At 26.9% G+C, this 15,586-nt stretch overlaps 1 protein-coding gene across 1 annotated transcript; it reads left to right on the forward strand.

Moving 5' to 3' along the window:
* The first annotated feature begins 7,219 nt into the window (after window positions 1–7,219).
* On the forward strand, window positions 7,220–14,579 carry LOC113553225 (acetyl-coenzyme A transporter 1-like). The gene is made up of 11 exons (XM_026956442.1): window positions 7,220–7,231; window positions 7,437–7,709; window positions 7,840–7,966; window positions 8,269–8,428; window positions 8,505–8,659; window positions 10,130–10,320; window positions 10,484–10,668; window positions 11,672–11,798; window positions 12,016–12,225; window positions 13,926–14,111; window positions 14,292–14,579. The coding sequence occupies exons 2-10, from the start codon at window positions 7,503–7,505 to the stop codon at window positions 14,109–14,111; spliced, it is 1,548 nt and encodes a 515-aa protein (XP_026812243.1). The 5' UTR covers window positions 7,220–7,231; window positions 7,437–7,502; the 3' UTR covers window positions 14,292–14,579.
* The last annotated feature ends 1,007 nt before the right edge of the window (window positions 14,580–15,586 follow it).

Here is a 15,586-nt window from a genome sequence, read left to right on the forward strand (position 1 = left end):
ATTGACAGTTTTAAAATAACATTACAATATTATTATCGGATTACTCATAATTCATATCACGTCGTTAATTTATGATACATATCGTATATGATATATTATATAGATGCAATGTAAACTGTAGCTGTATAAAGTGTATACGTTTGTATGTACACAATGTGACATTTTGTTTTACAATGGAAAGGAAGATGGAAACAAATTGTACAATCACTGCTGTGTCAAGAAAAATCATACTTAGTTTCGAGAAGAAAAACAAGTTTGTTAATACTTAAAAAAAATAGGCGATTGAGAAGGTGGTTTAGTTAGCTGGGAAATTACTGGTCTTTTCTTTTTTTTCGGCCCAATATTTTTCACAATCTTGAGGGTAGCTATTGGTATGCTGCGGTCAACGCGGGGGTAGTTGTAAGAGTAGCTAGTATAAGCAGAATATGCGTAATGCGTACGAATATGTGGCTGAGGCCGTGCGGAGTAAGTCAAAATCAGTGTAGAAAAAAATAGATCAATTATTGACGTATTACGTGTATTAGGTACTTTTTTAGCGATTCGGTTCAAATTTACAGATGCCACTTTTGTACAAGATTAGAATCGAAATCTATGTATAGTGCGTATTATACTTCCTAGTTGGGGCAGAAGCAATGAAAGCGTATTTTTACTCTACCGCTATCTTCAAGGAATAAATATCAATCAAGGTCACAAAGTAAGTGTTAATGACCGATTTTTATAACGATTATAAGTATGTATTATAATATAGCTTTATATTTTTATACGACGAGCGATTTCATTAAATTACTATAACGCGACGTGACATTTCCGTTGTCTGTGATAATTAATTTGACGTAATCGTAAAGTTACAAAATAACTGTAGTCTATTATCACGTTAAACCGCATACAAATCGATATAATGAAATGGACTGTAACGTTTGTTACATCTTATGGGCAATAGGTATAGACATATTATACATTAATATGCACTACGAAATTGACTACCATATAAAAATAGACAGCCGAAACTTTTCAATTTCGTTCAAATTATTGTTTATTATAAGAATGACACTACGCGATAGTAAATTCGACAGTCGCCATCAACACGTGCTAATTAAAATATAAAATTATTTATAACCATATTTCGATAAACTAGCAGTAAACCACCCACTGTTTAAAATATCATTTAAATAATATTATTCTAGTAGATTTATAAACCAAATGTGTCTTTTTATTAGCATAAAATACCTCTTACAAACGTGATTAAGACCTCAGCTACAGAAAATGTATTCATTAGAGATAGTAATCCTTCCCCGGATAACTAATAATATCTTGGCCATTTTACATTTAACTATGCGTTTCAAGATTATCTCAATAATGACTATTGAATTATTTTTTTTTTCATCCTTATTACCTTGCACAATTTAAACTATACATAAAAATATACTTAATACATACGATACAACTGATACAAGTGTAGGCCGTACCAATAATGTTTACTCTCAGTCCTGGTATTTATTCAATTAGTTTGGTGTTATTTAACTAACCACTTAATTAAATAATAATACAACAGTAAATTTAATAAATTCAAACAACTTAATAGTATTATACGTCGTGGTCCTACACCGACGCCTCTTGCAGAACAACGCAGATCGTTGTCGTAGCTCGTAACACAATTATTATTGCCTTTAGGTCGGCGACAACCGACGCTGTAGGAGATACAACAGGCGAACAGACTAGGAGTTTTTACAGTCCTTTGTTAAATATGTTTAATCGGGATTTTTCTTTTTTTTTCCTTTTATTACCAAACGTTCATTTTATTGAATAATTTCTAAATATTTTTAATTTTCTTACAATATAATTTATATAGAATAACGATGGTCAAACGATAATCGACATAGATAAATTTTGAAAAATTATAAGTTTATTTGAGCATGGCAGGTATAGATATTAATAATTTATAATAAGTTAATAAACGGATGAGAAAATTGCATATTCACAAGAATTGATAGGTTCAATGAATATTCACGACTTTTCGAGGTAAGTCTACTCATAAAACGATAGGGTTAATAGGTATCATAGATAATATACCTATCTAATATAATATTTACATGTGGTTAGAACTATTATCACTTGCCAAATACTTGACAGAAAGCATTTTGCGTTTTGTGATTGTGGTTGTTTCTTCTCGCGCTGTTTAAGACGGATGAACAACTTGTGTTTGATGTGTAATTTGGAATGTTGTGTTATTCAAGGTATTGTGGTTCTCATATTATATAATATAAATGACAAATCGATAATCTGCATATATCTGGCTGCAACTTATTAGCGCACATTTTTATATTTTTCCTGAAAAATCGGAACTCGTTTGGGCACACGCAGTGGCGTACTCACGGGGGGGGGGGGTCATGGGGTTTGAACACCACCACCCCATTGGCCGTATTTTTTTTTAACTATTTCATATGCGTATCACAACATAATATTTTTTTACCAACAATGTCACGATTATTGATTAAGTGATTAAATTAATATAATAAATAAAAATAAAAATAAAATTAATAATTGATTATTGATTTTACTGATTATAATATAGAAAATTTGGTCTAATTTCTGGTGGTGCAGAGGCATATTCTCAACCAATAATTTCCAACACACCAATAATCCAACTTCCTAAGTAAAATCCTTCCCTATAAATTATATATTTTCCCATACTATATTTCTTTAAATAATAAATACATTTTGAATTATTTTGGCAGTAAAATCTTTATTATTATAATATTAATAAAAAAAATAGTCAAAAATGTTTTTATATTTATTTTAAGTTAAGATTACGTCCTCTTTCCGCAGTTCCCGAATCGAATTCATCAATTACTTGGTCCAAATTAATATTATTCTTTTTTTCGATCTGCAAAGTAGCCAAATTACTAAGCCTTTCTTGCCCCATAGTCGTTCTAAGGTACGTTTTTAACCTCTTTAGACAAGAAAAAGATCTTTCACAACCTGCTGTATGAGTAGATATTGTTAGGAATATTTTTAATGTCTCTGGAAAACCTTTGTGAATGTCATTTTGTTTTATGTATTCAATTTTTGATTCTAATTTGTCAGGTATTGAATTATTGCCATATTTTTGATTTTATTATTTTAGAAAATAGATAGAATAATAATTTTGATAATGCCTATTACATGCACGAAATTTACAATTCAGTATCTGTTTATATATTTCAATGATTTTCTGCCTTCTGGTGGTGCAAAAAAATACCTTTGCACCACCACATTTTAGATGTGGTGGTGTAAGTGCTGCATTTGCAGCACCCAGTTTATGCCACTGACGTTCAGAATTAGACTATATACCAAATAAACTAGTATCCGTAAATGGTTAGCTAAGTACTTTTTACATTAAAATTTAGATATCACACTATTGCTATTTGCTTTAACCGCATTTACCGCAGAATAGATGAAATAGTGCTTTAATTATAGATGTTTTTCTTGTTGCTTTGCTTTTCTTTATTTCAGTTAGACATGTTAGAATGTAATGCACCTGTTGAAGTTGGACCAACAAATGATATAGGTTTCTTTATAAATCGATGCTTGTCTGATATTGAAAAAAACATAGTGAGTGCATTTGTCACTGATAAGTTTAATCACATATTATTTTCAAATTTTTTTATTTAAAGAAATTAAATTAATTAAAAACCTGTGTAACCTAATTAAAGTTACTTAATGTACATTACATTTTTTAAGGTTTTAAATAACTTATGGACACCACCAGTAAATTATGATTTTCCAATATTAAAAATGAACTCTAAAAGAAACCTGAAATCTGTTAAATTATTTTAGAGCCGTCTTAATTCAAGATCTTTAAAGAAGATCTTTATAGATCTTGGTCTTAATGGACTCACAATGCTATCAATCCGTGGAGATGTGCCTCTAACAGCTGAAGAAGTGGTGGACGATCTGGAAAAAAGCCCAGAAAATTAGATTTTTTATTATAACGTGATGCTAATAAATATATAATTTTTTTAAATAGTACAAAATTTATAATTAGTATGACTACGGGGGGTGTTGGGGCAGAGCCCCTCCCCACTTTTGTATTCTAGTTAATTTTCAGAACCCCTCCCCCAATTGAAAATTCCTGAGAACGCCACTGGGCACACGGTGATATTAAATGTATAACTGGTTTTCGCACATGACAACAATTGTATTTTACCTGTCTATTATACAGATCTGGGCATCAATAAATAGTAAAAATCATCGATAAAGAATACGGAAATATTGTTAAATTCCCTAAAAACAGTACATCTCGAAAACTTACAGTATGCGTACATATATTTTGTAACTCTAAACTATATTTACTGAACATTGATTTAAAAATTTGTGAAGTTTTCTAATCGCTATGTGAAAATGTTTGTATTAGTATAAATAATTTTAAATTAACTATGTATCGTTTTTTAAAAAGTGTTAATTTTTCTATTATAGTCTATTTAAGAGGTAGGAAAATGTATATAAATACTTTTAAACAAGTATTAACTATTCACAATTATTAATAAACAAGACAAGTATTAACATGCACGGTACCTAACTAAAAGGTAACTCTGCGCAAACAAGTTGTCTTTTTGGTATTTGTGTGCGAACCAGTACCGCCCAATATCTCACGAGTTTAATCCCTAACCGTCAAGTGCGTGGTCCGTTTAAAAAGCCAGAATTTGGATAACAAAGATATAGTACAACCAAATAAACATAATATATCGTCGACGGCGATCGAGGATAGCAATAATTGACTTTTTACCCGAATATACACCACATAAGCAGTGGCACAACTAGCGGGTAAGTTGTGAAAATAAAGATGGAAACTTTCGGGCCCTTGATTTATCGGGGGCCCTCTAATAATGCAAGTGGCTGCTCAGTGGCCAAAGAATAAAAACTGTTGTTTTTCCTATATTTTAATATAAACATACTAATAGCTTTAATAATATTATAAAATTATTATCATAGCTAAATAATAAATGGAGGCCAAAAAGGTGTTTTAAATATCCAATTTTCTTCCTATTTATATAAATTCATTATCACAACTCGATGAGCCATAGCCGATGAAAGGGGGAGTGGTATCGTAGGGGCGGTTACTATTTAAGTTATTTATTTTAAAGCATTTTCAATCAAGATTCATTAATGTATAAAGACAAAATTACATTTATTAATCAAATTATGTATTTCTATTATATATTTTTTGTTTTTTATACATTTTCAAAAAGATGATATTATTTTGATGCGCTAAATGTTTAAAAAATTAAGGGTTACAAAACAGTTAGGTTGCATATAGTATATTAAAATAATTAATAATTAAATTGTGTGCCTATCTAACTAATTATTTTTTATTTGATAAAACTAGAAAATGTGTTTATTAATTTTTTATTGGATTTTGTTTATTTTCTAAAAATAAAGAAGAATTAAACATTAGTCAAGGTGACAATCAATAAAAAATGTCCAAGTCATTTTATAAAGAACAACATTTGTATTTTTACTAAATAGTATGATTTAACTATAAGTAAACATGATAAGTATATAAAAAATATACTATACTTAAATGTTTATATAAATATGTATAATTTATATTAACACATCTAGATTGCATTAGATTATATGTATACTATAATAAATTAACTACCCAGGGTTAATTTTCTCTACTATTGTTTTTTCCTCATTATTATGTAAAGCATTTTGTAGATAATTTTTTACAAAGAGTTCTAAAAATATCAATACTGAATTTAACTTAGATAAATTTATAATATTTAAAAAAATGTAGCTTATAGAACTATTTTTTATTTTATGAAATTATTATCGATGCAATGGTTTTGATTACCTTAGGGAATTGGGAGGAGAGGAAACAGTGTGCCTTGGATTGTTTAAGGCTATTTACGTTTTTGGATAGGGGACTCTACTTTATACTTGAATTTAGGGCTTCCAAGTATCTAGTTAGGCCACTGGCTACAAGTAAATAGTAATTATCAATCTTACTATAAATATAAAAACATACATTATCTTAGGCGTTACTGGACATGCTTCAGACGTTATCCGTACAAACCATTTACAAAACTGATAACATTTTGTTTTTCGCGAAAAATGTTGCTATTTTCATTACTCTTTTAAACATACAAAATTATTGCAAAAACTATTTTTACTGTCGTATAACAGTTGCGCTGAGACTTGAACGCAATCATTACCTTAAAAATACATATTCGGTGGTATTCTATAATTTAATATAGTATAAAATATTGATATAAGTATAAATTACACTGTATTTTTTATAAAACACAATCACGTTTAATTACATTCATAGATACATCTTTGTACCTATACGGTAGTAAAATAAATATATGTCAATAATTCAGATGTTTTCCCTAACAGTATCAAATACTAATTCAAATATCGTCTATGAGCTGATTTTAAATGCGGTATAAAATGTATGTTTAGTGGGCATAGAGACTTAGCTGAAAATAATAATTAGTTTAAGTTGACCAATACAGTTACATATGTACGAAAATGAAGATTAAAATTAGTTTCATCATTTAATATGTTTAAAGTCTGTGTGTTTCTTATATACTTATTTTTTATATTAATTTTCATATTAATTTAATAAACACGAAGATTGTAATATTTTAATCTTTATGATAACTGATAAGAAATAATTTTATCAGCGATTATTATACACCATGCTAATTTAATCAGCGTAATTATGTTAGAATTATTATACAATAATAAGTATTACATCCGGTGGATCTTACTAATTGAAACTGCACGAACTACTGATATACCTTATTGTATTTTGTAAACATTAGTTAATTTTTTTCGTTGTAAATAAATAGTTTTTATAGTTTATCTAATTTAATATTTTGTACTTACAAATTGTACACTTAATATGACTGATTAAATTCAATTCGTGTTACTTCTCATATTGTCATTTGATAGTAATTGATACAAATGTTTATTATTTAATATATTAATATTATTATACTGGTCACGTATTCAATTTTTTTCACACAGTTCAAAAAATCTATACTTATATTTTATTTTTTAAGAACTACAAATTTTAAAAGTGACTATGACATTATTTTAATTTCAGTTTTACTTATGTTCGTTTTTTTTTTTATTCTTTAAAATATAATTTACATTAAATTTATATTAATTCATTTCAAATGCTTTTAAAATGTGTTAATTTTACCTATATTTCAGATTTTTATTTTTCATTTATCTTCCGGTAAAATATAATTTATATATTAACTACGAGTTAACATATAACTGTTATTTGTTTGTAATGTGTGTTACTATTGTTCACTAATTTGCAACATTTACAATTGATTAAAGCGAAGAATATTATTATACCATAGGTCAAACATATTACGATAAGAATATAACGAATACATTTATTAATGTTAAAAATATAGTATAACAATTGTTTTTAGTTCAATAATACATTTCTCGTGGAACGGTTATTTTTCGATCACGAACATATCGTGCGAGCACTGAATATGAAGAAATCGTCAGGACTCAGAGTTGAACTTGAAATACCTGAAAATGTGAACGATATAACATTAACCAAAACAAATTTAAAAGGAGATTGGATAAACTTTTTTTTTTTATTACTACTTTACACAATGCAAGGCTTGCCATTAGGCATATCCGGGGCTATGACGATACTATTACAAAGCAAGAAAAATGTGACGTACAAAGATCAGGTAAACTAATAAATAATAATACAGTTATTATATGATTATAATAAATATTAAAATTATTGTTTTTGTCAATTATGGTGTATACCTACCTAAAAAAATTCTCATTTTAGCAAATAATATTGTTTTATTTCAGGCAGTATATAGTATAACAAAATGGCCATTTAGCTTGAAACTCTTATGGGCGCCATTAGTAGACGCACTCTATGTACAAAAATTTGGAAGGCGGAAGTCTTGGTTAATGCCTGTTCAATATTTAATCGGTATATAAATCATGTTAAATTAATATTATGTTTATAATAATAAAAAAAAAAAAAAAATGACGTAACAATAACAGTTAAATGTATTGAAACCTGCTTTTAAACATGTTTATTTAAAATATACGAGTTGATAGACATTTTAAAGTATTATTAACTAAAAACGTATAATCTTTTCATTAAAATAATAAGGTGGTGACTATTTACTAATTGGTAATTATTAAAAGCTCTTATAAACCACAATGGTTATTATTATTTTAAATCGCTAATTATTTCCATGTACCTATATCGTAGTATATTATTAATAGGAATAATTTTTATGTATGCGGCAAGTGACATTGATAATTTGTTACCTGAAACTGGAAAACCAAACATCAAAATGCTGGCTTACATTTTCTTCATGATGAACTTTTTAGCCGCCACCCAGGATATTGTAGTGGACGGTTGGGCACTGACGATTTTGAAAAGGTAAGAGTTAATATATATCATTAATCATTATTATGAGTGTATAAATGATAATAGTTTACTACAAATTTTTTTATAGGAATAACGTAGGCTATGCGTCTACTTGCAATGCATCGGGACAAACAATAGGTTCTATGATAGGTTCCATGGTACTTATTTTGTTTACATCTGAAGAGTTTTGTAATAAATACTTACGAAATACACCTGCTGTGGGTGGCATAGTTTCTGTGAAAAGTAAGTAAGCAATTAATATAATTGATATATAATTGATTGATATAATTCTAATATTTAGTAGTTCCGATTAAAGAAATTTTTATTAACTACCAATACCACCACACGCGTGGAATGCATGCCTAGTTTAGTTAAAATATAATAAAACAAATAAAAAAATTAAAAATATGTATACAGAAAAAATATACTTAGATAATAATATTAATAAAAACTTAACAGCTTAAACAAAAGTAACATAGTTTTTAATTTTTTTTTTTTAATATTGTTTGATTAATTTAAAACACAAACAACATTTGCTTTGTAGATAAATTGTACGATAAATAATTTTCAGATATATACAACATACAAATTAAATTTTAGATTCTAGGAATTGAGGAAGGTATTAGTTTTACAGTGATACACTAATATGTTTTTTTATATACACGTGTCCTGCATAATATTATGTTTTCACACTGTCATGACATTTTGTAGCAGATATTTAATTCAATTTTTAACATTTAAAACGTTTTCTGTAAGCAAATTTGATCTAATTGATACGTGATGAGTGATGAGTCAAAAGTAAGGAAATACACAAAATGCGATTAACGTTATGTAAAATCTAAAATCGTGTTCATAAAATGTTACGAAACTTTTTGTATTAAATTGTAATATCTTATACAAATAATGTACATAAGGAATAATTATTTGCGGTGGGTAATCATTCTTGTGGATAGACCACATATCAGTATAATCAATTTATGTCAATAATAAAAAAAAACCTGATGAAAATAAATCGATCAGCTTTAGCTTCAGTAGTTGTTTCAACTATTCCTTGTATTGTTATATTCTATGCTTGTATTCTTGCCAAATGTCTAAATATCTCAAAAAAAGCCAAATTATTATGACTTTCCTCCGCTGAGAATTCAAAATACTTATACCGGTGTCGGCGATGTCTCTGTGTCACACTTTCAAGACGTTTTTCAGCGGAATTTCCACATTATCGAAACATATTTGCTGCGGAATCGTTTTGTCCGCGCCGAATTTAGGTTCTAATGCACACTGTACATATGTTTAAAACAAACAATGTTTGAATATCTGCATTCTGCGAAATCCGTAGGTAGATTTTCCGTATGTACCACAAATGTGTCACCATATCACGTTACGAGACCTGAATAAACAAGTGATGTACAACATAATAATTTAATAACCTCTCTGACTATCCGTTAAAAACCTTAAGAGCTCTAATGATCACACCAAATATTTTGATGACACTTTAATAGTTTATTGCTACTATATAAGTATAGTTTGAAGTTTGTTTATATCAAATTGTTTTATACAATTATTGTATTTTACAATAATTATCATTGTTAATCTTAATATGTGATCACCATTACAAAAATGTATGCCTTCTAAATTTCATTATCAAATTTCAAGTATAATACTTGATATTATTTACTAAATTTATATAACTTACCTATCATTTGATTTTTATAGGCTTATTCTACGGTTGGGGAATAATTTTCATATTAGTAACAACTTTAGTTTGCATATTCAAAAAAGAAAAGGATATTGTATTTGAGGATGATCACGAAAAAATTAATGTGGTTCATAACTATTTATTATTATGGGACATATTAAAATTACCTAGTATTCAAATATTGATGATAATAATGATAACTTCGAAGGTAAATATAATCATAATATAATTAAATTCATTATACAATTCATAATACAATATAATTTGAATAAAAGCCCATAACTTAACCATAATATAAAAATATCTCAAATTAAACTCGCCATTCACCAATTTCACACTTATAATTATTGTCATTTTTGTTTTTATCAAAGATTGGATATGCTGTAACTGACAATGTGTCTACCTTAAAACTCGTTGACGCAGGTGTATCAAAAGAAGACCTATCAATGATAGAAACAGTGATGTCTGTAATAAACGTTATTATATCATTCGTTATAGGGAAATACACTTCAGGTCCAAAACCGATAAGTTTATACTTGAAAATTATACCCAGCAGGTAGATATTACAAAGTAAAATTAAAGATCTAGCAACAATATACATACAATTTACTCTACGTGTTATAACACAAAAGAATATCCGTAAAATTAGCAATAATAATATAACAATATTGCCGTTTTTGTGAATTGTTCTGTTTGGTAATCATCAATGACAATATTACAATAATATAATCATTGCGAATTCCGTCAGGGTCCTTGATACGACCCTCAGATATTTTTATCAATCATCTACCGCCGACCGATAACTATATATTCTATTCAATATATTCAATACAATCCGCGGCAGCCGATACCGACATAAGTGGCCGACATATAGTACCTACAACGTGAAAATATTTCGGAGGAATCGTGGCAAAAACCGCCGTATTCGCGGACTACATCAGACGAATCTTAAGACGGTTATTTTTCGCGTTATTCGATTCACTTAATGATAATATTCACGTGAGAATTATTAGTCTGAATATGACACGCGTCATGTGCCCTGTACGTATAAATATAATTTATTTTTCTATCTCATATATATTAATGAACACCCGTGTTTAATCCGCGTTACAATATAATATTGTGCCTAACCATCAAACAGATAGACAGACAGACAGTATTTCTTTAACCGTCAATATTATTGAAATGCCTCCGTTCACCTACTTCCGAGACCGTGGCGTTTCAAGACGGACCGCGTCATGCATACACAAGTTATCATAGTTATGATTTGCATCATACAATATCACTTCACAGTCATTATTGTATACTTAATAATGTGATGACTTTTACGACTGGATTGACAAAAATATTTTAGTACATTTCCGGCAATATAAGTACAGACATATGGGCAAATACACAGAAATCTAACTTACAACCCACGTAAAATCTATTAAATAACACTTGATATTAATATTAGTATCTATTATATATATATATATACTATAAAATATATCTATGTATATTTTATATAGAGATTTAATTTATGATTACAATACACTTTTGAAATATATATTTTTTAGATTGCTTTTGAACATTGCATTTGCTCTGTTTATTTATTATACGCCCAAATTGTTATCACTTGATGGACATGGATATACTTCAATATATTACTATCCACTTCTCATATTTCTATCATCAATACAACAAGTGAGTTAATTTACTCTTAATGTTACACTGTTATTTGTTACTTAACTTGTTAATCGAGTATAATATATAAAGCGTTTTACTCGTGACATCGAAATATTTAATCACCAGTTAAAATAAAGATAACTTTTAATTAATTTGTATTACATAATAATTAATATTTATTAAAATCAGTAAAGATGATATAATTAATAATCTTTATTATGTATATATTTTATAGATTCTAATGCACACTATGTTTATATCTACATTAGCTTTTTTTTCTCGAATAAGTGATTGTCGTATTGGTTCTACTTACATGACGTTATTGAATACTTTTGCAAATTTAGCATATATATGGACGTCAACTGCTTCATTGGGACTGATTGATGTGTTGTCATTCAAAGAATGTTCGCCAAATAAATGTTCTACACTAAAAAATTCTGAATATGTAAGATATTATACAACTTTAATAATATTATAATTATTCTATAAGCTGAACATTGAGTAGGTACAATAGGAACATACTAGATTATTGTTTGATACCAATTAATAGTTATTAGAAAAAATATCTGATAGAATATTATTTCATTGAGTGTCGTTTTATTAAATGATGTAAATTTAAGCTAAACTTGAGTATTATTCCTAATTTTTCAATCAGTATCTTGTGTTTAAATCTTTTGAATGATCATGATTTTAAATTTAAAAAAAAAAGAGGAATGAAGATATTGGGTTTGTTGAATAATAGGTGTTAAATGTAGATACATCATTATATATAATAAGGTCCCTAAAACTAGTGTCTAATGGACCAACATAGTAATACATTTTTTTTAAAATTGTTATGAATTATGTCTTTTGTTTATCTGTAGTGATTATCTAATAAACTGTATAGCCAATAGGCAATAGTCCGGCAGATAATACAAAATATCGATAACATACAATTAAATAGACAAGGGCACTAGGTCATCATCTATGATAACAATTATTATTAGTATTATAACTGCCATTGTGCGTTTATAATACCAATAATATTACGACATGTTTAAAAATATCCAAATCAATTCAATATTTATAATAGTTGTCATGTTAGGTAAATGTTTGAACTATCAGCCCTTTAGGTATCGGTCCAATGTCATGGTTTCTCTCGTCATTAAGTAGGTAAGTCACAGTAATATAATGTGTTAAATTTTAATTAACTGATAAATCAATGAAAACGAAAAACAATTTTGAGCGAAGATATTCTGTCAGCCTATAATATAGGTTAATTAAGTATATTTTATAATACATTTATATTGCTATTAAAATAATTTATTTTAAAATTAGTAATATTAACAATACGGAAGGTTGAATTAATTTTTCCCGAAAATATTATATTTCTTATATTATTAATTATTATGTTATTGTTATTAACTTTTAAGTCAATGCTAATTTATATCACAGAATCGTGTGAATAAATTCTCGGTATAAATAGGCAATATAACACAGTTAATTGTTTTAAAAAGTTATTGTATATTTGTGTATATAAAATATAATAATATACATAAAAACTTCAAATCATCACGAAAAATATTTTTGAATTACAATAAAAAAACGAAAATTGTTATTTTTCGTTTAAATATCTAATTTCATTCAAATTTTGTTCAAATTTGTAAGAATCTATACTTAATTTTCAAGTTTAAACAATTACAATTGAATATTTAGTTACAGAATATTTTGAAAGTATTTATAATTGTGTCAAATTCTAAACTTCAAATTCCTAAAAAAATTGTGTTTTTGTAATATTAATATTTTTAAATAGCTAAAGTAAAACTTTAAGGAAACTTGTATTTAATTTTCAAATTTTTGACAAAGCAAAAAATGTTTTAATGACATTAATAGGAAAAAATCTAAAAAAATATCAAATGCCTATAAATTTCTTAAAAAGAATCTAAATATAGAACAAAGATATTTGACTTTATTGATTAAAACGTTAATTAAACAGACTGTAGTGTTAACAAACCTCTGAATAATATTTCGAAATAAATATGTTACTAAAAACAATTTAACTGTTACCTATTTAATATTAATAACGATTCATTAGGTACTCAATTTTTAATTTATGAATATTTTAGTTATAACTAACTATATGTATTATGTTACCTAATTATTTAGCCGTGTTTAAATGAAGACGAGTGTATTGTAACAGTGAGTGGTTATTATGTAGAAATGCTTATATGCACTATTATTGGAATAATTTGGTATTTTGCTACTAAAAATACACTCAAAAAATTTCAAACTATGGATTCTTCTCATTGGCTGGTTAATTTGAACAAAACAGTAACAGCCAACAGGAAATAAGTAAGATAAAAATAAATGTGATATTAATATAATTTTAATAGTTATTATTATAATTGGAAAAAACGTAAATATTATAATTTTAATTATGTTCAAATATGATAATATTTTTTGTTTTAATCTTTTTACGATATATCTATATCGGTACTAATAACTACTAATAATTTAATATACATTTTACAGAGAAATGGGATATGTTGCAATAACTGTTTGGGTATGACCATTTGGACGTAACTACTTCAAAGCAAGAATTTGAAGACATCTGTTTAGGCATATTTATTTTGAGACATAAAATTAATTTAATAACTCAAAAATTATAAATATTCAAACATATGTTAAGCTTAACTATTTTTAAATATTAAATATGTACGAGTACAATTATTGACATTACTTGTTTTGCTATACTCTATACGAAAACATATGTTACATAAGTAATACTAATTAAAATAATAAACCATACCTGAGACTTGAGAGTGGGACAAGGCTATCTAATTATTGTCTAATATTAATATAATACAAGCCCATCAAACCTCTATAACGTGCTATAGAAAAATAAAATCAACTATGCCAATTAGGTTGTATTCGTAGGTAAAAAGATAAAGAATTCATAGAAAATAATATATATTATAATATATGTTTACAATATAAAAAAGCAAAAGGTTTGATAACATCCATATGTAAATGCACTCAGCCACCACAGTAAGAATATTAAATAAAAATGTAAAATAAATAATGAAACGAATGCATTAATATGTTGTTACATATTAATGCATTCGTTTCATTATTAATTGAAATTGATAAGTTAAAAAAATACGAAGAGAGGGCAGGGCCGTACGCAAGTAAATGCATTTTAAGAATCAAAACAAATTAAATTATTTTATGGTGAGATTAGAAAATTGCAGTCTATTTGCACTTACAATCACAAAAAAGAAACAACAACTATTATATTAGTTAGTTAATGATTAATCAGAATTGGGTTAACTGATGTTTGCATTTTTATTTTTCATTTATCTTTTGGTGAGATATGACTCCTTTTATTTGTAAAAATTCGGAATTATTAGTGATGGCTCTTCTAATGAATATAGACATATAGGTAATTAGTAAGTTCGATAACGATTGACCAAAGAGTAGAGAGTATATTGATTCCGTTGAAATGACCTTCTTACCTGGAAAAAACTTACCGTCATTGACTCTGTCAAACTTTTTTGTATGTTAATTTCACCTGCTCACTTATCATATAATATACTTCATTTAAAATAACTCTATAATATAAACTATATAGGTATAATTAACTGAAATATATAATTAATTTATAAAAAAATAACGTTGTTAAACACTTGAATTAAAATTTTTAGTATAAAAATTAATACAGATAAATATTAAATAAGTTCAATAATTTCGATTCGATAAATAATTTCAAAAATTTAATATGTCAACAAGTAATTACATTATGTTTTTATAATGTTTATACATTTATA

Source organism: Rhopalosiphum maidis, chromosome 1 (assembly GCF_003676215.2).
Source record: "Rhopalosiphum maidis isolate BTI-1 chromosome 1, ASM367621v3, whole genome shotgun sequence".
Lineage (NCBI taxonomy): Eukaryota > Metazoa > Arthropoda > Insecta > Hemiptera > Aphididae > Rhopalosiphum > Rhopalosiphum maidis.